The 24,112-nt window shown below is 39.9% G+C and overlaps 1 protein-coding gene across 1 annotated transcript in view; it reads right to left on the reverse strand.

Annotated features, from left to right (window-relative positions):
• Nucleotides 1-197: 197 nt before the first annotated feature.
• Nucleotides 198-24,112, reverse strand: part of SPATA16 (spermatogenesis associated 16) — a 218,916-nt gene continuing 195,001 nt past the window's right edge. Inside the window, exons 10-11 of the mRNA XM_045851465.1 lie at nucleotides 22,488-22,571; nucleotides 198-365 (exon numbers count right to left, since the gene is read on the reverse strand). Coding sequence (XP_045707421.1) covers nucleotides 243-365; nucleotides 22,488-22,571 — 207 coding nt within the window. The 3' untranslated portion in view covers nucleotides 198-242. The remainder of the gene's footprint in view (nucleotides 366-22,487; nucleotides 22,572-24,112) is intronic.

Below are 24,112 nucleotides of genomic sequence, written 5' to 3' on the forward strand. Positions count from 1 at the left end.
GCAATGGTTATTTTATAAACTTAGAAAAACAAGATGAAGTTGAACAAGAGTCAAGTCAGATTTGTCGGAACATTTATTGCTGCCAGTCAAGATTAATGAAGTATATAGATTGCCTTTGCTGAAGATGAGCCAAGGGAAGCACCAATAGGCCTTAATCACTGAGCTGTCGCAGTCAGGCTGGTGGGAGGCCATTGTCCCTTTCTTTGGGACGACTTGTGGTAGTGCCTGCTCCCCAGTGACTACTAGCTTTGCTGCACAGTTTGAAGCCGTTTCATTTTTGTTTTTTGCCTTCGAGCAGTTCTCAGTTTTTTAGTTTTTAAGAAATTATCCTCTAACTGGTATAGAAAGTCTTCAATTCGTCCAACCTAGAAGAAATAGATACAACAAGATTAGTTGTTGTTTTCCCAGGTTTTGTATGCGTAGGAAAATGGTGAGGTATTTAAAATTAAACGGCACATGTAGGTCCACGTTGGAACAGAACGGGTAGAGACAGAAAGGATGTAATTTAAAAGGCTCCTTCTGTTTCCATTTCAGGTCGCTCTGTTTTAGGAACATGAAGCGGGCCTGTGGGAGTTTGCTTTACCACTCAGTCCTCCCTATTGGGCATGAGAATCGCTCACTGTCTTTAATGGTCGGTAATACCAGGGATTTCAAAAAGAAGTGAATGGTGAAAAATTAATCATTTATCCAAAAGAATGAACAAAAAAATTCACTTCCCTGAAGTCAGAGATTCCATTATTTGTATGTCCCAGGGAGAAAAATGAATATTCCACACTGTCTTAATAAGAACTATTTCTTTTAAATCAACAGCAAATTTTTTTAAAATACATTTTCTTAAAAAATGTTACACCCCAGGAAGTAAGATAAAATAATGAATACAAATCAATAATTCTTAAAAATAAATTAGTCTTTCTCCAAAGAAAACTAATTATTTGGTGACAGTTGAATGTATTATACAATTTGCCAGAAAGAACTGTAGAAGAAAACAATTTACATATGTGCTGAGTTGGGCCCTCATGAAAGTCTGTAGGTGTAACAATTCATACTTAACCCCGACTGCTGAGACCTACTTATTCCACTAGCTTAAAGTCATTCAGGGAAGAGTCCATTGTCATAAAGTTAGCTCAAGGCGCATGAACATATCATCTACTTAAGATAAAAGCACTTACAACTTCAATTTTTCAATTTTGAGTTCTACTTTTAAATCCCTTGATTTATCATTCACTCTAATATCAAAAAGATAATTCAGGTTGTCAAAAGAGAATAATAAATGGTAGCACTCATCTATATGTTATCCTTAGGTCTTATATCACCCAGGTGATGTAAACTGTTCATTGGTCTTTTTCTAAAGAAAATAAGGTAACTTATGCAAACAGTGTTTTTTGAAAATTTAAAATTACTGCAGGTAAATTTCTTCAAAGGCACATTGTTGAATATGATGTCTGATCATTAGAGCAATCATCAAAATAATGTGACAGATTATTTCTACATCTTATCATGAAGTCAATGCATTATTCTATGTATTCCACATATTTATATGCAACTTACACCAAAATCATAAGTAAAAAGTTAACATAGAGCACAATCAAAGCAAACATAATGAATGGCACTTTACTGTTATCTCAATAGTTGAGTTGATGGCTCGTGTTATCTGCACTGATAATTTATTTATTTATCTATTTATTTATTTTTCATGTTTTTTAAAATCCTCACCTAAGGATATGTGTACCAACTTTAGAGAGAAAAGAAGGGAGAAAGAGAGGGAGGTGGGAAGAGAGAGAGAGGGAGAGAGGAAAAGAGAGAGATTGCAATTAGCCTAAATACAGTTTAAAATTACAATCTTAAACAAAAAAAAGCTTTCTTCAATGATACAGAAAAGTAATTGTTTTAAACTATCCATTTTGTGGCTGTTGTCTTTTATTTCTTTAATTGTGTTGCTGGAACAGAGAGTGCTGCCTAATTAGGCTGCGCGGTCTAGGGTACAGACTACATGCATGTCTCACACCTGGCATGTGTTCACCTCCTACCTGGTCTGTCTGCATGCTGACGTTTCAACCCATTCTCCTAATGATACTGGACCAATCTTTTAACAATGTAATCTCAATCGCATTGTTCCCTTGCCTAAAATGAGTAGATTCTCAAACCCTAAAATGGCTTGTACGGCCATGGACAATGTGGTTCATTTGTGTTATTCCACCTGCCTCAGCCACGTGGTACATCTCTCGGTTATTTGAGCACAGCTGGGTAGCATTCTCTGCATCCTTGGCCCGCCTAATGCAATGCCCTCTGATGGAATACTCCCATCCAAACCCTTACATATTCTTTACATTTCAAGTTCAACATCCGTGCCTCAGGGAAGTCTTTCTAGATAGCCCAGACCAGATTGGGTCTCTCAGTAACATATTTCCATAGCAACCCATTCATTTCTTTGCATATTATAATTTTTCTTAATTGTTGATAATGATTTATATAACATTTGTCTTCCCAACTGGGCTTTAATCTCCATAAGGCAGGATCCAGGTCCATGTTGTTAACTATTCCCAGCACCTAGGATGTAGTATGCCCTCATCAACCATCCTATCTGATAATAGAGCTGAAGACATTCAGAAACCAATGTGTCTTTCCAAAGTGATCTTGGTATGGAACATATCAGAAGGCTCTCTTTTCTCTTACAGGTTAAATAATCACTGCTTCCACATGCCATCATCATTCTATTAGCTTGGTTGAGCTTTGAGATCCTCGAGGCAAGGTGATAAGAGGGCGTGGTCTCCATACTTGAAACAGCCAGGGGTAGAAAGGGCGCTGAATAAGGAGTAGGAGTGTTGAGTCCTGCTCTTACCTGGGCTTATAACCCTGATCTGTGGCCCCTTAGAAGTCATTTGGCCTTTCTGAGCTTCAGTTTTCACCAACATTTGGTGAGAAAAGGGTTAGCCTAGTAATTTCCAAGGGCACACCAAGCTAAAAAATTCCATGATTTGTATTCATAGATCAGTTAGTCCAGTCTTAAGACCAGCCCTCACATTTTTCAATCCAGAGGCTATTCTTTTAGAGGATACCATTAGATGAATGACCCAATATGCAGGAGAGTAACTTAATTTTAGATTCTGTACTTAGTGAAGTGTAGGAGAGCTGCAACATGTTTTTAGTAAAGCTGGTTCTTTATTTTCTTTTTTTAAGTCAAGGAAAGAAAAATGCTGGTTGAAGAGAAAATAGATTCATATAACTAAGAGGAGCAGATTGCAAATGATAGAAACTTCTATAAAGCCCTTAGGGATATAAAACACAAAGAAATATGTAAGCATGTAGGGAAGAAAATGAGCCAGTTTTTGGAGCAGAGGCCCTATTAGACTTTCCTTTTGGTACAGAATCTATGGTACTTGCTTAACACTATCAGGTAGTCTACTTGGTCATTCTGGGTCTATTTTTTCCCATTTGCAAAGTGGGCAGATACCATTTTCTGGTGTATCTATATAGGCCACTGCTGATTTGGCATTACAGAGATATGGTCAGCTGACCAAAAGAGCTTGCGGAAAACTTGGGGCTATCAGATGAAGGGGAACTAATGGTTTCAGTAGGAGACCAGATTCTCTCATACTGTTTGGCTATCAGCTCTATTCTACATCAGAAAGTAAGGAAACTGTTATCAACTAATTCCTCAGGACCTTTCCATTCTTATATACAACAGTCTGTCAGTCATGATTTACTGTAGATTCAAAAAGTTCAGAACAAAGATGACTACAAAACTCGAAAAGAGAAGACAGCCTAAGAACACAGGAAGTCTTAAAACTGTAACAGTACAAAGACAATATCAACTGGGAAGAAATGTAGAGGCAATGAAATAGACCAAGGTTATAGGGAAATTTCTAAATTTTCTGAAAAATTTCTAAAAGCCCAGATTTTAAAGGAAGTACATTCATCTTCTCACACAAATATTTATTGAGTATCTACTATGTATTTGTCACTGTACTAGGATGAACAAAAATATCAACATGTGTGTTTATGAAGAACTAGCATTCATGTAGAAGAGGCGGTTAATGACACATTACTGCAATAAAGCCTAACTGTTTATATAAGAACTACGTATGAAGAGTTCTGTTAGGAGAAATGTCAGAAGAGTGAATTCTGTCTGCAGGAGTAGGGAAGTGCATCGGAGGTCGCAGGAGTCAGGTCTTTGCAAGGGTAAGAAGCGCATTCTAGACAGAGGAAACGGCATCCAGACCAGCAAGGCTGTGAAAGAACCTGGGCTGTTTGACAGGGATGAGTCGCTTATGGCACAGATGTAGGCAGGCGAGGGGACTGGGAATAGAGGTGTGCAGAAGGAAATACAGACTGGGGTCAGCTTGTGAAAAGTTGAAAATATTAAGCTACATGGTTAGAAAGATAAATCTGGTATCATTATGTGGAGTGAAATGCAGCAAGGGAACTAGAAGCCGGTGAATCAACTAGGAGGCCAGTGCAATAGGATATGAAAAGTACAACCAGGGCAGGAGTCAAGGATAAGAGACATTTAGAAAATAAGAACTACAGACAAGGAAAAATTCTGTGTTGGGATAAGAAGGCAGGCAGAGTTAGGAATGACTGTGAAGTTTCTAACTTGAGATAATGATGGTATCTTAATGAGGTAAGAAATACAAGTAGATGAACGGTTTCAGGGAAAAAGAATGAATTTGATTAGTGACAAATACCAAGTATAAAAAGGCCCACACAATCAGGAATGTGTTAAAAAATGGACCTATATGATAGCCTAGCCCTAGGGTAAAAGCCAGAATGATGCAAAACTCCAAATTGAAAAGAAAAGAAAAAAAATAAGCCCCACTGTTTTATAGTGTACCATGTAAGAAGCATTCTAGACTAGAGGGGAGAGGGGAGGGAATTTCGGGGGGGAAAGGGGAAGGGTTTGCAGGAAGTAGTATAAAGGACACATGGACAATAACAAGGAGGGTAGAGATGGGAGGGAGGAGGGGAGGACTGGAGGGGTGGGCTGGGATGGGGATAAAGGGCAGAAAACTGTACTTGAATAACAATTAAAATTAAAAAAAGAGAGAAGCATTCTAGAAGTTGAAAAGTACTAAGAAAACAAACAGAAGAAGGATTTTTTCCATTATTCAGGACCAGAAAGGGGTCATGGCAGAGTTCTGGCCTACTGGTGAAGTCAGGTGTATCTGGGTTGAAACCCCAGCTCCGGCACTTTCTTGGCTTGTGACTCTGGGCAAACTTACTGAACTCCCTGGAACCTGAGTTTCTTCCTCTATCAACAGTTCCACAGGGTCCTAGTGAGGTTAAATTAAACAATTACATGCCATATTTGCATAGAGGTCTGAAATGCTATTATTAAGTAATAGTATTAATTCTAGAATCTGAAAGTATATACCTCATATATGGGAAATAACATAAATCAATGAAAAAATTCATAGGTAAGTGACATAAAACAAAAAACCAAGCAATTTTATCTACTAATCACTGTGGTTTTGGCTTCTCCCCAGTAGGGGTACTGCCTCCATAACTGTGCTAAGTGTAGGTGTTTGACATACATTAAAGTCTTGTGATTAGGTCTCAAATTTCTGCTATAGAAAGGCAGAATTAGGAGGGGTCAGAGAAGGGAGGGGAGAGAGGTGAGTTTCTGATAGTACTTCTTAGCCACAGGTTCAATAGAAATCGACAGTATTACCTGGTTACCTCCCCCCAAACTGATCTGAGTGTAGACAATAGTGTTTAAAATGTGTCTGCCTTGAAGGAGGCGATGGTTTTTCTCTTCCCCGCTCAGGTCATGTCACAACTGGGTGACCATGCTCAGTTCGGGAGGTGCCCAGGCTCTGAACTGTAAACTGCATGAAGGAAGGTTGAAGGATCTGGAAGTGTTTCACATGGAAAAGGGAAATATAACAGGTATCTGTGGTGTCCATAAGAGGTACCAAAGTCATGAGAAAGAGGCAATGGGTTTGTTTTGTGTCGGTGAATACACTGGAAAGAGAGTGCTCTTGAGAGTTAGAGGGTGCGTGTGATTCTCATGTCCTCCCCTAGTCATGTGACTTCAGCTCTGAATTTTAATTTTCACATTCCTAGTGTAAAGAAAAATTAATAATAAAAATAGTTTATGTTACAGGGTTTTTTGTGAGGATTTAATGGCTTGATGTTTGTGCAGAGCTCTTCATAGTTGGCTAGGCTCTCTACAAAGATAGTAGTACATTTTGTTATGCCTGGTGATTTCTCAATAACACTTGGTTGAATCAATGAATGTTGAATGATTAGTTGAATGAGTGAAAAAGTAGATATATGTGAATGTTAAGTATAACTGCCTTTCACAACTGTATAAATATGGAATGGACTTCAGGGTGAGGTATGGAGACCCCCATCACCAGAAATCGGAAAGCAAACATTTAGGTGATTCTTTTGGGGGACATGAAGTATTCATGAGTCATGTGTGAGCTGGAGGCTGGACTGAATAAACTTTTAAAATCCATTCTGTTTTTGAAGTACTAATTTTATGATGATGCTTAGGCCTGGAATCACTCTATGGAAATGTGCTCAGTGGAAGGAGGACACGTTGTGATGTGCCTTCTACCACAAGAAGAAGCAGCACTGTGAAAAAGAGAGGGGTCCAGCCACCTCTGTTGTGACTTTGCCTAAAATGAAAGGCACTGAGCTGGTTAATAGAAACATCCATAGTTACCTATAAGACCTATATATTGTTCTCCAGATGTATCAGAATTTTATCTTGCATCCAAAGGTTCCCTATGATGGATCAGCTTAACACAAGACGGTGGTTCACAGCATCCTTTCTTTCTCACCCCATAATTGCATCAGATTATTTTCTGGTACTAAGGTATTTTTCAGTTAATGATTTTATTTTTTCTCAGCATGTCAAAATTTAGAATTTTCTACAGGATTCTGGGATAAAATACAACATGGTTACAGATTAAAATAACATTTTTTCCCACATACAACCACTTCATAGTCACTTTTGGTATGGGCATGCTAAAATGTACTCGAATGTTTTCTCCAGTAACCCTTTACGATGAAATGGGTTTCTATCTTACATATTCAGCATAATCTTCGATGTAGGTGGTAAGTGTGGGGATGCCCTGGGGTCAGGTGACCCTCCGTGCACTTGAGAGCTTCTTGTGAAGGAGGATTGCTATTAGCTTCATCTGTACATAGATCCAGCTTATTTGCATTTGGTAATTGAAGGCAGGTGAGCTGGGGTGAAAGCAACTTTGATTATTGTGTGCAGGCTGGCCACGACACCAAAGGCATTGCTAAGCGAGAAACTGAATTTCAGGGCCACAGAGAATTAGGAATGGGACAAGCTAAGGAAACAAATGACAAGAAGCTCAATGTAAGCAAAGCTGGTGAGAGATGATCACAATTAAGGGACAGCACAGCCTAATAGAACTTTGAGAGGGTGTCATTCCAATGGGGCAGATGAGGAGAGTCTCTATGAAGATTCAGGTGGCCTTTTTCCTTTTGAAGCCATTTAAAATCAAACATCACTTGTTTGATAAGTTGAATTTTATTTCTTCCCAGATTCATAAGTTGAAGACTTAACTCCCAGTATTTCAGAATGGGCTCTTTACAGAGGTAATCGATTTAAAATGAGGTTGTTGGCACAGGCCCTAATCCAAAATGCTGATGTCCTTATAGAGAAGGGTGCTTCGGACACAGACACACACACAGGGTGAATGCCATGTGAAGATGAAAGGGGAGATCAGGGTGACGCTCCTACAGGCCAAGGTACCATACAGATTGTCAGCAAATAACCGGAAGCCATGGGGGAGGCACGGGACTGATTTTCCTGGTGACGCCTGGGTCTCAGGTTTCCCGCCTCCGGCACTGGGAGAAAATAAACTGTTCCAGCCACTCCATTTCCCCAGCAAACTATTGTCATTACTACGCCATAAAATAAAAGGAAGCTCAATTAAGTTATAATTTTCCCTTGAGACGTGACTTTGATGCTTTCTGGAATTCACATCTCCTGCTGTCTGATGCGTACTACTGGGTTGGTGCCCCCTGCACAGGCGTGTACCTGTGTAAAGCATGTACCTCGGGAAGCAGGGTGGTTTCTTTCCAGTAACAGCGGTGCGAGGAAGTTAATCTCAAACACATGAGTACTGGCAGATAATACTGAGAAGAAAGACGCTAAGCTTGAATCCGTTCTCCCTCTTGGGTTTGATCTAGTCTGGATCAAGGAGAGGGCATTAAGCATGTTTGTAGGGGTTTGTTTGCACATGTTCACGCCTCAGGAATTGGCTGCTTGAAGGGTTTTTTTTCTTCTTAGTAAAGCTTTTAAAAGTGTCTCTTAAGGAAGAAACAAGGAGATGGAATAAGCATCGGATTCTTCAGGAATAAATATCAGGTTTATATAACTGCAGGGGTGGTTACAGAATGAGAAAGTGTTCCCAGCGATCAGCAGTGTGGACCAAGACCCTCTCGGCAAAACCGACGTTTCACTCCGCCACAGTGGATTTGATAACATTGGTTTGTTTGCTCGGTTCCAGTTTAGTTTCCAGACCAAACGCTTTTAAATATTTATCATCTGAAATGGTTTGAATGTTAATTTTAATTAGAATTACAACTGTTTTTCAAACAGGCTTGAAATTAATTTCCAAAGGAAAGTCAGTTTTCGAAATGAAGTTGTTTCTGCTCTCATAATATAGTATTTTTCTTTAGCTTTTGGCTACCGTCCAGACAGATAAACAAGCACTGTATATTACTCCTTTTCATTTAGAGAATTTGGTATGCTATTCAGTGTTTTAGTCGTAAAGGAACAATGTAAAATCTGAGGCACCTATTACCAAGATGTTACCAAATGACCAAAAAACATCCTTCTCAACTGTATTATCAACTCTTAATTGAAAATGTCCCTACTGATACCACTTTTTATTATGTTCAGTATAGAGTTAAAGAACATTACAAAACCTTGCTATCACTCTGTCCAGGAAAACTTGTATCATAGATCTCACCTTTAACAGGAACCTAATCAACAAAACAAACAAACAAGCAAAATATAACCAAAGACACTGAAATAGAGGACAGGCTGGCAGTGACCAGAAGGGAGAGGGGAGGGAATTTCAGGGGAAAAGGGGAAGGGTTTGCAGGAACAAGTATAAAGGACATATGAACAAAAACAAGGAGGGGGTGGAAATGGGAGGGAGGTGGGGAGGGCGGGGGGGGTGGGCTGGGGTGGGAGTAAAAGGCAGAAAACTGTACATGAACAACAACTAAAATAAAATAATTAAAAAATAAAACTTTACTTTTCAACATTTAACGGCATAGATTGTTTGAAGGTTTGAATATATTTTTTAACTTTTTATTTTGACATAATTGTAGATTCCCATGCATCAGCAAGTAGTAGTAGAAAAAGACTCTTTATACTTCTTATGTAGTTTGCCCCAATGATAACATTTTGCAAAAGGGCAGTACAACACCATGGCCAGGAAGTTAACTCAAAATACAAGACAGTTCCATTACCAGGAAGATCTCTCATGTTGCCCTTTTATGGCTACATCCATATTCCTCCTGGCCCTACCCTCTCTAATCCCTGCCAAACACTAATCTCTTGCCCATTTCTATATTTGTCATTTTAAGAAGGTTATATAAATGAAATCATGTAGCATTGGCCAGTGTGGCTCATTTGGTTGGAGTGTTGCCCCTATAACTAAAAGGTTGTGGGCTCTATTTCCAGTTAGGGAACATCCTAGGTTGTGGATTGGGTCCTCAGTTGGTCCCAGGGTGTGCCACAACCAGTCAGGGCACATACCAGAGGTAACCAATGGATGCTTCTCTCTCACATTGATGCTTCTCTCTCTTCCTTCCTTTCTCCCTTCCTCTCTCTTTAATAGCAATGGAAAAATATCCTTGGGTGAGGATAGAAATATAAAAAATGAAAAAGTGAAATAATATAGTCCATAACTTCATGTTTCTCTGGAGAGTCATTCAGGTTTTTGCATGTACCAACAGTTTGCTCCTTTATATTGGTTAGCAGTATTCCATGGTATGGATGTACCACAGTTTCACTATCGGCCCTTTGAAGGATATCTATGTTACTCCCAGTGTTTGGTTATGCGAATTAGGTTGCCATAAACATTTGTGTATAGATCTTTCTGTGTGAACATAAGACTTCGTAGGGATGCATGCCTGGGAGTGTAAATGCTAGGCCCTATGAAAGTTGCATATTCAGTCTCTTTTTTTTAATGGTTTAAGCAATGATGAACATTTATTTCCTACAATTTCTGGGTGTTAGAAATTTAGGAATGGTTTACTCAGGTGGGTCTGGCTCCATCTCCCCTGAGGCTGCAGTGATGAGCCCAGACATCAAGCATCTGGAAGCTTCTATCCACTTCCGGGAGGCCCACACGGCTGGCCGATGGCTGCTGGCTGCTCCTAGGGCTGCTGGAGTGTCCTCACAGCACGCAAGGTGGATCTCCCTTTGTTTTGAGGGTATTTTTAAAAGTTTTCATATGGTTTTCTACATTGGTTATTCCGCTTTCCATTTATACCAGCAATGTATGAGTGGTCCAATTTCTCTGCGTGCTCATCAGCGTTTCGTGTTGCCACTTTTTTTTTATGCTAGCTGTTTTGATAAGTGTGTAGTGACTTATCTCATTATGGTTATAATTTGCATGATTTCTATTATTTTAAATTTGCTAAGGTGTGTTTTATGGCTGATCTTGGTGAAAGAGCAATAGTAATAGCAACAATGGATTTGATTATGTATACTTATGTACATGTCATATACATATGCTTACATTAAGTGAAATGAATGACCACAATGATAGAAGGGCTGGAAAAAGAAATTCTGATTATTTTGTTAATATAAAGTATTCAACCACCTATGTAGTTGTTATTCAAAAGTGGACAGGGATTAGTTATAAATGCATACTACAAACTTTGGAGCAACCACTAAAAAAAGTACAATAGAAGTATAGCTGATAATGTTAAGAAAGTAGAGAAAATGAAATCCTATAATATAATCAGTTAAACTTCAAAAAGCAGAAGAAGAGTAGAAGACTGTTTATGTCTTTGTTAACATGTGGTAAGGAGAGGACGGCGTGCTGGTGGTGACATGCAGCTCCACGGAAGACTGCAAGGGAGATTAGAATAGAGACGTTCACCAGCCGCAGGTCCTGGAGGAAGTACACAGCATCCTCTGCAGGGGCCACACAGGAGGTTAAGGAAGGCCACACAGGAGGACAAGTGGGGAGACAGACAGACCCGGGGTGCATGCCTTTATTAGGGTCCATGGGTGGTGTTCGGATTGGGTAATATCAGGGTCCTACCATTAGTGCACAGATTCTTTCCTCTGTCCTTCTCATTCCGCTGTTCAGGCCCTCCAGTGAGTTGTTTTTTAAATGTTAGTGATGGTCTTTTTCAGTTCCAAAATTTCTATTTGGCTCTTATACAGTTTCTATTTCTTTTATCCCTTTGAGACTTATTTCTTTGCTGAGACTCTATTTTTTAATTTCTTTTAAGGTGTTGGTAAATTGTAATTGCTCATTAAAACATTTTTATGATGCCTGTTTTAAAATCTTTGCCAGAGAGCTCTAATATCTCTAACATCTTTGGTGTTAGCATCTATTGATTATCATTTTTCACTCAGTTTGAGATCTTCCTGATCCTTGGTATGATGAGTGGGCTTTGACTGATATCGGGGCATTTTGGGTCTTATGTTATGACACACTGGATCTTATTTAGAACTTCTGGTTTAGCTGGATCTTTCCAAGGCTGCTGTCACAGGCATGGGAGAGGCACTGCCAGGTAAGGATAGAAGTTTAAGTTCCCTACTCAGCCTCCATTGACACCTGAGCAAGGGGCTTCCCATTACTTCTGGGTGGGGGATGAGCATTCAAGCTCTTCAGTAGGTTTCCACTGATACCTCGCTAGCTGGGAGGGGGAGGAACCTCATCCCTGCTCCCATGTGGCCTCCACTGACATGGTACTGAGGTGGGGTGTTCGTGATAGTTGGCAGGTGGTGGAAATCCTGACTCTCTACTAGGCTTCCTCTGACAATGCACTACCAGGGGGAAAAGGTAAGGGAGAGCCTCACCACCCAGTGGGGTCGGAAGTGCAGGATCCTTATTTGGTCTTCTCTGACACCACCCTGTTAGGATGGGGGACTGGGATACCTCGCTATAGCCTAGTAAGAGTAGAAGTCTAACTCCTCACTTGGCTTCGGCTGACCTGGGTTGGGGTTGGAAGGCAATTTTGTCCATGGTGTGTGGCTGGAGTAGAAAGACTTACTTTCTTGAGCTTACTGTCTTGCTAGGCTTCCCTTTTTCTTATCCTTTGGCTAGAGAGAGCAGGCTTTTAGGGAGGCAGTTTTGGTCTGCACGTGTTAGCATTTCTATGTTACCAGCTTCTGCAGCAACAAGTGCAGGATGTGTGAGGCAACCAACAATGACAACAGCAACAACAAAAACCACTGAATTCACCACTACGTCATTCCTCAGGTCCCATGTCCCTAGGTTGTCTGCCTTTTTCATTCTACCTTTTTTAGTTGTACTTCACGGGAGGAATAGGAAAAGCATGTTTAATCTACATTCTCAGAAGTGGAAATCTGCTATCATTGCTTTTTAAACAACTATTTTTGAGCCCCATACCTCAGGAAGACATACTTTGGTTTTTTGAATTCATTTTCCCAGTTGCTTCTAAATATCTTTAACAATATGATGAAGTAAATTACTGTGAAGCTGCAGGGGTCCTCTCTCCAATTAAGCGGACTTGGGAAGTTAAATGCTTCTCAAATTCCTTTGAATTCAATGAGAGAAGGGCCTGTTTCTCTAGGCTGGGATCTCTCAAACACTGGTCTGCAGTCACCTTTTCCCCAGCCATCTCATGCTCCTCTTTTCTCCAGCACAAAGCCATTTTAGCAGAGTGCACTTAAGGTTTACACAGAGATTTGACGATGCTAAGAGCAAAGGGTGTGTTTGCGCTTACAGCATTTGCATGTGTTTTAGATTACGGTCTTGTCCTCTCGTCTACATGCACCATTTCAAGACGGTCATAATCAGAATAACAAATGACTCATACCTTCCTTTAAGGCTACACGTAAAGGCACTTTCACTTTTGCCCTTTTCCAAAAGATGAAAGGTATAATGAGTACACCATACATGATTAAATGAGCTACAAGTCAGTTGCTCTGAACTCAGTATCAATCCTACTTTCAATACAGAATTGAAGATGTCCTACGGTTCATTTAGCTACCAAGTGGCAGAAGCTGTTATTCTGTTATTCTCCAGAATTATAAAAAAATCACAAAACTTAATGTGTAAAATACATGCAATAAAATGCTGGGACACCAATCAAAGAAGACACTTTTGGTGTTTTAAAGAGTAAGTTTTAGAATGTACTGCAAACTTACTCTGCAGTTCAAAATACAATCAAGATATATACTCTCCTCCCTCACCACAGAATATTTCACTGAACTTCTGAAAGATGCATTTTGAAAAGCATATACAAAGAGAAGAATACTAATGGGTTTGGGGTTACACAAGCATTTTCAATTTCTGTGTTAGTCACCTCCCTATGTTATCTAATTAGTGGGACGGGCAGAAGGAGATCACAGGAAGTAAAGGAGGCTAACGTGCTGCCCAATCCCAGCCTCCAGGGCTCTGTGATGCGAGAGTAAAGCTTGGAGGGGTTATGGCAATATGTACTTCTAAAATTGTGTTTTCCTTGGGACCCTGGTGCATTTCAGAATGCTAATTCAGATAACTCACTAGAGAGTGCCCCTCAGAGTGACATTAAGTCACTGCAGGAGCAACTAGACTTCCAAGCTGTTTTCTTGAAGTTCCGATGTTGCAGGGAGAAGGAAAATGATGAACTGTCAAGCTAGCCTAAACACACTATATCTACAAAGGGAGGGACGGTGAGGGAGGAGAGTAAGAGCAGCATGTTCCAGGGGCATAGCATGCACCAAGGTTCAGATATGGTCAAGCAGCTGCCGCAAAGCAGTCTGGGTAAGTCCTTGGCTGAGCCAGTAAGCTGTGGTCCAGAGAAAGACACAGGATGCCTGCTACAGCCAAAGGTGGTCTCCTCGGTGTCTTACAGAGTCTGAGCTTGGGTCAGGCAGCATTCGTTGTGCCACTGACCTTTAAGTAGCTGCATTTGGTTGAACCTAAGCATTCTAGCTAATGATTACAAACAGAAGCTTGGACCCAAATAATATGATTCAAAATCAAACCCTGTCAATACCAACTTGGGCTTGTTTCCCTGGTTAATTATGCAAATCTCTTTTCCCTCATATTTCAAAGGCGAGATAAAATCTTCTTCCTAGGGTTATTGCAACATTAAACTAATAACTTGTTGAAATGCTTTGCACATACTGAAAGATCAATAGTAATCACTGATAATATTTGTCATCCTCACATTATTAATTTAAATATTAATCTGAGATAAACTTTCCTATAGTTTCAATTGCAATAGCTTCTCAAAAGTAAGCTTCAGACTAGCATAATTTAATAATTTATTGAGTAACAGTATTTTATTAAGTACATGAGCACAATGGAAATTAGCTTTGTCTGCCCCTTGATGAACTCCTTGTTAAAAATGGCAGAACTCTTCCTGACTGGTGTGGCTCAATGAGTTGGGCATAGTCCCACAAACCAAGAGGTTGCGAGATCAATTCCCGGTCAGGTCATGTGCCTGGGTTGCTGGCCAGGTCCCTGGTTGGGGTGTGTGCTCAATGTTTCTCTTTTGCACAGATGTTTCGCTCCCTCACTTTCTCCCTCTCATCTCCTCTCTCTAAAAATAAATAAATAAATAAATAAAGTCTTAAAAAATGGCAAAACTTTTGGATACAAGCTCCTTAGATGAAGGCCATGCTAAGATTCAACTCTCACACAGAAATATTTCTGCTGCAGAAATTTCCTGCCAATTCCTCAGAGCTTTAGAAGACAATACTTTCAACCATTGAAATATATAGAATTGGTATTCCAAGTGTTGGAGAAATGGCCAAGCACAGGTGGAAAGTGAATTATTAGCAAATGGAGTTATTGAAGATGTTTCACAAATTAACCACACAATTTTTCCTATAAGTCAGAGGAGAAAGATGCTGTTGGGTTTAAATGATAGTTAAAATGTGCCATTAAGGTTTGAGGTATGTCGCAGTGGCTGGGGAGATGGCCAGAACCAAGACTTTCAGCTTTTTGCACTTCCCAGGCTAGACCTGGCTTCGCTGTGGGTAACACTTGAGGGCCGTCTTCCCCCCAGGTCCGACTGCCCCAGGACTCAGTCTGTGACCACAATAAGAGGTTTGTCTGGGCTTTGGTGGATGCCCCTCCGCTGCAGCTGCTGGCCTGGACGCCTACTGGCACAGACTCATTTATCCCAGGAAGCACAGTGATTTATATGTTTCCTGTACCTGGCCTCTTTATCCCCTGGGGCTTTGCCTCCCTCCTTGTCTCTCAGAGCTTTTTCTTGCCTTGCCCCAAGCATGGTCAGCAGTAAGAGCACTTAGGTTGCTCTCCACGGTTTGCATTACACATGGACAGAACTGCTTAGCAGTGCTCAGAGCAGACGCTGTTAAGGACTTTGGGAGTATGCTAATACAGAAGCCCATAACCAGAGGCTGAGAAGATTCATAATCAAATTGCAATAAATCTGCAGAGACCCTTTATAGAACAAGACACAGAGGAAAAACCTGATTGCTGGAAGGACTGCTTTGCAAATGAGTGGTACGGCTGTTGCATCTTTGAAAAGAGGGCAATACTTTCAGAGAGACACAACCGCCTGTCCTAACCACATGTTAGTCAGCCTGAATGATGGCCAGTGAATGATAGTGTCATGTGCTGTCTCTCTCAGAAGGGTTTCTGGAAGGATGCAGGTTTGAATGCTGATGTGGAAAGTAAATATAATGTTCCAATTTGCTCTTTCCTCTCCCTTCTCAACCAACTGCCCCTGGCCCAGCTCCCAGATTTGTATTCTCCCTGCTTGCTTTGCCTTACATCAGCCTTGAACAGAACAGAGTTGCTAAGTGACATACAATTCTCACCCATTTTCATCCTAAAAAACCAAATTAGTATATCAATGAATGCCATTTCTGTATGATGACAAGTATAATTTATAAGTTAAGATTTCAAGATGAAAAAGGCACATAAAAAGCTAAATAATTTTGAATAAGTTCATGTGGATGATTTAAAGATATCCATCTATACTATACTAGTTACATTTATTGAAGATTATGATGTACTATGTTGTATTGTAATAACTAATGAAATTTCAAAGTAGCATTATTTTTCATGAAAATTCACAGGACCATAATTATATGCTGGAGTATTTCTCTCATTACTTTCAAAATAACATTTTCATTTCTCTCATTTAGTCTTACATCAGTGATCCAGAGGCATATCAGAATTAAAAAAAACTTCATTATACCAGATTAAATTCTGATCATCTCAGTCCAAAAATGTAGACTTTGTAAGTGAAGAGCAAGTAACTTTTCTCAGTTGAACCAGAGTGTTGCTTAACTGTTTCTCTGGTGAGAAGAAATAGGAATGTTCCAACTTAACAGTTGGTGCATTTTTTAAAAGAATTTTCTTCCTAGAGACTCCTTTTTCTATTTATCTTCAGGCTATTTTTATAAAGCTTCAATGGGCCTTAGGATTCAATGCCAAGAAACACAAAATTGTAGACTCTGAAGGTGGTAAGGATGTGAACACATTATGTTTCTTAGAAGGTCGTGACTTGCCTAAGGTCCCATGAATGGGAGCTGAATTAATGGTCCAAGACTTGAAGTTTTAGGCTTTGGATTCTTTATGTTTATAGATGGAAAAGTGAGGAATGGAACAGGAGGATCCTTTATAGGTAGATTACAAAGGCATACTGAACCAAAAATTCCTGAGTGGCATTTTTGGCTCAAATTAAAAGAACGTTACATTGAGAATTGAAGACATACAAGCTGGCCAAGTTTATGGCTAAATTCCACTTTGGTTGGAGGTTACTGTAATTTCCCATTGGCCTCACACCTGAATGCTCAGCTATACACAAAACAGGAATTTTCAGGCAGTACAAAATGTGGGCTTCTGTCAAGAGCGAGCTTAGGTTCTAGGTCTAGATCAAGTCCTGGCTCTACTACTTGCTGGCTGTCTGACTTTAGACAAACTGTTCAACTTCTCTGTTTAATAAATTATACTTTTTACCTCATGTGAGGATTAGTGAGTTGCTATATGTGAAGTGAGGAGAGTGTTGGCACTTATTAAATACTTAGTAAAGATTAACTCTTATTCTTTCATTTTGATAGTCTGGCTTTCAAAAAATGAATTCATTCAGAGCTAGAATCTTCTAGTTCAATACCTTTGTTTTACAGGTGAGAAAACTGAGGCCCAGAGAAAGAAAGTGGCTTCTGAGCTACTTGCGACAGGCCAGGTCTCCAAACCGCTAGTTCAGGGTACTTTTTAACTGCACTAGCCTCCTTCTGTGTAAGCCTCAGTTCTTCTAGATAGACTGAGCCCAACCACTTTGCATGCCCACTGCCAACACCTGGGTTCAAGGTTCACACCATCCAACCGTGAGTTCAAGCCATCATAATCACTCCCCTGTATCATTGTAAGAACCTATTAACTAGTCTTCCTGGTTCTACTCTTGCCCCCTTCAATCTATTCTCAGCTCGGCAGCCTAGAGTGTTTTCTTATTTGACAAAGCATTATGTCCTCTGCTCTCTGGCTTCATTTCCCATTGCTCTTATTCATTCCGCTCCACCCTCCTTGCAGTTCCTTGCACATGCCAGGCATGTCCAGTCTCTGGGTTTTGCGTTTGCTGTTTCATTTACTTGGAATGATTTTTACTAGGTTATTTGCAAGGTTTGCAATTCTTTCAGATGATTCCCCACACGTCACCCCAGTGAGTCCCGCCCTGACTATTCTACTGCATTTGCAATCACCTGGCACTTCCCATTTTCTTTTCCTGCCTCCTCTACCCAGCACATTTATTACTTATGACACATTGCAGATTTCCTAGGTAGTGTATTCCATACTTTTATCTAGGAGAATGCAAACATCATGAGGGCATTGCTTATAATAATGTCTGACCCAGAGGAGGTGCTGGGTAAATGTTTGATGAATGCATGAATGAGCTGTGTTAACAGGACTTATAAACTATTCAAAGGAGTGTTTCTTAGGGATTCTTGCTATAAACTAAAACAAAGCAAAGTGTGATAAAGAGTTTGGCTGTGGCATGGGACTTGCCAGTACAAGAAAATGTACCTGTTTCTTTTGACATAACCTGCTTATTTTTGTATAGGCTTAGCTAAACCAACATATGTACATCTTTCTTGAGAGTTAATGACCAGAAAGAAAACAGTACTCTGTAAAGCCAAAGCAAAAGACAATATCCTAAAACTCTATAAAGAATATTTTAGTTCTAGTGGATTAGGAAAAAACAATTACCTCATACTTTTTTCTGGGCTCTTAGTAAAATCTTACAGAAAAAACATAAAGACAGCAGGTCAGTGCTCATGAATCAGATTTCATCTTGATAGGCTTTTTATTGACCTATAACAAAGTGGAGCTCTGGAAACTGTGAGAGGTAATGGGGATTCTGACAGTCCCTATAACTATGTGGAACTAGGCAGTGCTGCAATAATTCTGCTGCTTCTGATGAAAATTTCACGTGTTTTCATTAGGTGCAACAGCTGTTTCCATTACAGATAACAGATCTCAGAGGTGGCGATGCTGATATTAACTTCTAGTGGGCTTGAAACACAGTGTAGCTTGTACAATTAGTTTTTTCTTAAATTATTTTTTTCTGCACATGCAAATTAACTCTGTAGCAATTAAAGAAAATTACTTACTTGCTACCAGAATTGTCTGAAAGTGATAGGATCATCCTTTGTAGAGTCACATTAACCAAATTAAAAGCCCTTGGGAAAAATTTGGCACCCTGTTCCTTCCCATTCACGTCTTCCTAAAGATCTCTCAGGAGCTTCCATTTAGAAAGCTAGGATCATTACCAGGGCTTTTAATTTGGAAGGATTGGCTGCTCACCAGTCAGTTTTTCTAGACACCTAGTGGTTGGGTGGAGTGGCTCAGCAGTGTTCAGTCTCAGTGGCCTTGACTTGACTCTCTTCTAGACTTCTTATTGCTTGTAAATTTTCTTGCTTAGAGAGAGTCATGGCTTTGCTGCTGGAACTTGTCTCCCAGACAGACACTATCATTTCAGTCTCTTACTGAATGTACATACCCTCCTCCATAGAGAAGTACAATCTATTCCTCCAACCCTGTGACCCTTGGCTGGCATGTGACTGCTTTGACCAATATTTATGGTGGAAATTGCTCTGCCATTTCTGGGCCTCACCTTTAGGAGGACTGGCCAATGGTTTCTATTTTCTTTGTCTTGAAATATTTCCTCTTAGAACCCAGTGTAAGCCCCATACACAGGGCACATAAAGGCTCTCAGGAATAATGTCAACTGTCTGCCACATAAGTGGGCCATTCTAGATTCCAGTCCATTATAGCTTTCAAATGACTCCATGTGATTGAAACCATCTGGTTCAATGCATGAGAGACACTAAATAGGAACCACCTGGCTGAGTTTGGTCACTCAATAGATCCATGATACAGTAGTAAAACTGTTATGGTCTTTGTGATGACTATTCAACTTGACCAAGAGGACATAGACAATATGTAAATGAATTGCATGAGCATGTGCAGTAAACTTTATTTACAAAAATAGGTGGTTGGAACAATTTGGAACTGAGGGTTGGGGGTTGCTGATCTTCTATAAAAAATTATTTTTGTAGCTGACAGAAATATTTGATTACATAGCTTGATTCTCATCAGAATTGGATTTGCTTTACCCCTAGCTCCAATCCCTCTTGCTATTTCTTCTTAGTCTCATTTATAAAGTTCTCCTAAGATGGAAATGTTCTCCGAAAGCCTCTCTTCTCATTCTGTGTTCTTTCGCAGCCACGTCACCCACTCAAAGATTTCAGTTAGCACCACTTTGGCAATGATTAAGAAATTTCCGTCTTTATTCAGTCTTTTACCCAGAACTCTAGGACTCTGTATTCCTCTTGGACATCTTGCCAGCACTGTGAGTTCAGTGTACTTTTGTGCCGGTTATTAACTTATCATCTGTCAACTCCAAACACATCCTTTGCAATCAGTTCTTTGATCTTGGGGCTGGAACTCAGAAACTTTGCTTCTATTTTGCCAGCTCTTAGTCTCTGTCCATGGGGCAATAGAGGGACACTGAGAATCCCAAGGACAGAGGAGAGACTTGCTGCTTCCTGTTCACTTGCAGCTGACTTCTGTCTGCTTGGGGTTCTCGCGAGCATCTCTTCAGCAAAACTTCCTTCCTCCAGAAACATGTTCATTTCTAGTTTCTAGAAGCAGTTCAATCTAGTTTTTACACAATTTGCAGAATTACCTCCATTACCATTCCCTTCCCCCTCCCAATCCCTTCATTAGCACCAGTGGGTTAGTGCCCCCTCAGGAGTTAGTGTCTCAACCTTTCAGGAGCTTTCCTCCAAGTTCAGCCATACTAGCACCAGCTAAGCAGCGCCTCCTAGTGGAAGGTCTTAGTGTTGGCCCAGTAGGGACCGATTATCCAAGTTTGTTTTAGTGATCCCAACCTTTTCTCTTTGCTTTCCTAGCCCTAATGGGTAGTAGATGTTTCCTTTAATTACTTCCTTTGTGATAAATTATTGTTCTCTTTTGCTTTTTCAGTTATGTGGTTAACAATTGCATACCTAGTTAACCATTTTTTATATTAAATTCCCTTTCAAATATCTGGCATGGTTTCAGTCTCCCAACTGGATCCTGAAGTAGTTTAGATTCTCTGCCAAAAGCTGCTCCTCCAACAGTGTTTTCATCCTTAGTAAATGGCAACAGCAAACCTCTCTCTATTCCCTGGCCAGTGGCTCAAGCCAAATACGTGGACATCATTCTTAATTCTTTCTATTGTCTAAATTCCCACATGCAACCAGTGAACTACAAGTCCTGTTGATTGGGCTTCCTGAATATTTCTTATACTGGTCTGCCTTGCTCTGTCGCTACGTCTTCCACTGTAGATCAGCCACCACGTTATAAGTGACTTCCCACGTTTCTGTAGTCCCTCAATCTGTTCTCCCGCTGAGGCCCTAGAGATGTCTCAAATGCATTTTTCCAGTCACATACTTCTGAAACATTCCAAATTCTTAACATAATTTACAATTCCTTCTGTGAGTTAACGTCTGCCTCTGTAATTCATTTTGAAATATGTTCCTTGTGCCTTTGTCAGTTTTTGAAAGTGCCATGCTTTCTTTGCATTCTTGGTACAAACTGTTCCCTCTGTTTAGAAATCTCCCCCTTCCCTTCCCTGATAACAACTACATCGCCTTTGCATGTTGTATAAATATCACTTCTGGCATTTCTGACCTCCCAAACCAAATTATATTCTCCTATTCATATCTATAGATCATTGAACATCTATTCTTTCATTATAGTATTCATTAAACTTACAAGTAACTCTTTAATAACTGTCTTCTTTTCTAGATGGTAAGGCCCATACAGGAAGGGGCTGTGTTTGTCTTGCCCAGCACAATATCTTTGATAACTACTGTTTTCTCTGGCATAGTAAATATTCAACAAATTTGCTGAGTTCTGTTGCTTTCTGTTTTATGCATTCAGCATAAGGCCTCTGAATGATCTCAGAAGACACATTTCCTCAGATGCACCAGAATCCCTCCTGGCTGGCTGACTGCTACCTCTTAAAGGGAAAGTTTCTTTGGTTTGCTCCTATCACATCTCTCGACACCGGTTCTCTTTGGGTTCTTACAGCAAATGGAGGAGACTGAGTGTAGGTTCTGATCAATCTTTTGATTGATCTTTATCTTTATATTATCTTTAGCTGAAATGGAGACTCAATGTTACTCACTCCTGCGTGGTCAGAGGGCCCTGTGGTATCACTTAAGCCTCCTGAGTATAGGGGTCCAGATATATCTCAGAGCTGCTTCATTTAAACTCCAGTAGCCAATGAAGAAATGTTCCTCTGCTTCTAACAACCAGTATGGTATTCCTCTCAATAAGACATCACAGTGCTATATTCTCTGTGGCTTATTGAAATATAGACATTTTTTCTTAAATGATAAAAAATTGGGGAAAGAGTTCAGAGGTGAACTAAAACACTGATGGAAGGGCTTTTAAAAAACTAGAATAACCAATAATGAAGAAGCAGATAATAAAACTAGAATACAGAAATGAGCATGATAAGAAGACCCATAAAAGCATATGACTACAGTCTGCTGAAAAAGAAGCAGACTGGAGAGAATAGGTGAAAAAACCCATATTTGGGGTTTTTTATGAGAGAGAGAAAGAGAGAGAGAGAGAGAGAGAGAGAGAGAGAGAGAGAGAGAGAGAGAGAGAGAGAGAGAGAGAGCTACATTTATTTTAAAAAGAAAACAAAGAATAAAACAGCCTTGAAGAAGTTTCTTTTTATCTTCTAAACAGACATGACCCAAGATGGACATTTTCTTTGAGAAGAATATATCTTTTTCATTCAGCTGGAAGTTTTACCTTTTGGATTTTATTCCACACACGTTCTTTATCATTTCTTCTTCCTTCAAGGGTGTCCATAGCATCTGCCATTAGTGACTGCAGCTGTGGCACCAAGATAAAAATTATCAGTGTGGCATTCACACAGAAATAACTTCTCTGAACACACAGATTAAAACCTAATTAAAAAATCATTTGTACGCTGATGATTTTATTACTCATCTTTCCGGCAATGAACATTGCTACCTCATCTTTGCTTCAGTCATTACAGAGTATTATTGCAGATATAAAGTATTGAAACAATGAAAAGATTCTTCTTGAAAATTTGTAGAAAACATATAGGTTTTAATGTAGTAAGTGTTGATGCTTTGTACAAACAGATTTGGGTTGTAAAGAATGAAGGCGGTAGTTAATTCTCTCAGGAAATGGCATGTAGTACATGAATGCGTTTTAGTATTTGCTCCTGAGGCTAATGTATCATAACTTCAGGCATCATGCAAAAGCTCACCAGAGGACAATTCTAACATTGTGCTGTTTTATTGCCTCTTCAAGGAGCTGGCTCACTTAAATTCTTTTACTATTCTTTTCTTCTCTAAAACTTCAAAATAACCAAGTTGTCTTTGTAGGCTTCATTCAAAGGCAAGTTTTCAAAATTCCACCCTTTCCCCAAAGTGCCCCACTCCAATCAGGAACAGTCCCCCACACACGCTGCCTAGGTAGCTGCAGGACAGTGGAGCCACAGGGCAGCAGAGCCACAGGAAGCCACGTGACAGCAAAGCTAAAACAAGAAAGTTCTCTAAAAAAAGAACAAATGCCTGCTCAGTTCACTGTGGCTTCAAACAGTTTAAACCCTTAGCCAATCTTTCTGAGCTTCAGATACGGCAGAGCTGTGGCAGAAGGGCAGAGCAGAGGCACTGGGACTCTTCCGTTGAGTGGTCACTGGTGACACAGCACCATCAAAGACATTCCCAAGATTTGTTGTCTAGGTTAGCCCATGTTCTGAAGGTGAAAAGTAAAATCTATTATTTATGGGGATGAAATCTTGCAAGATACATGATTTTTAAGTATTGGGTCCATACACATACATTCATATACATTAAATTTTTTTTCTAGTAGGTGTATACATTATGCAAATATCCCATTAAATCCTACTTTCCAAGGTTTTTTGAGATAGTGGAATATTGCACTCATATGTTAGTAAGGGATGTCAATAAAGCTAGTCTGCCACCCTTTGTATATATTACGAAATGTAAGTATTTTCAGAAAATCGAAGCTGCAGGCGTGTGGTTAAGAACACCGAAGTGCAGAAAGCTCCCCTGTATTTTTCATTTAAGTCTTGCATGTGCTTTTCAGGAAGACAGGATCAACATTGTGCCAGCTTCTTAAATTAACATTTTCTTTGCTTCCTCTTATCTCCCAGGAGCATTAATCATCTAAAATTGGCTGTAATATACACTCTGAAAGCTCCATACTGCACTCCTGAATGCCGTACAAATGGTAGGATAAACACAGCCTATTAGAAGGCGTTCCACTGCACACAACCATAAAGGTTTTGAAAGTATTACTGTCAGTTTTGACTTAGTAATTCCTTGACTAATAGACTTTCTCCCCCGCCCCTTCTAGTTTCAGTCTTTAGTGGGCATAGT

The sequence above is a fragment of the Phyllostomus hastatus genome, unplaced genomic scaffold (genome assembly GCF_019186645.2).
Source record: "Phyllostomus hastatus isolate PE091 unplaced genomic scaffold, TTU_PhHast_1.1 phas_contig_86, whole genome shotgun sequence".
NCBI lineage: Eukaryota > Metazoa > Chordata > Mammalia > Chiroptera > Phyllostomidae > Phyllostomus > Phyllostomus hastatus.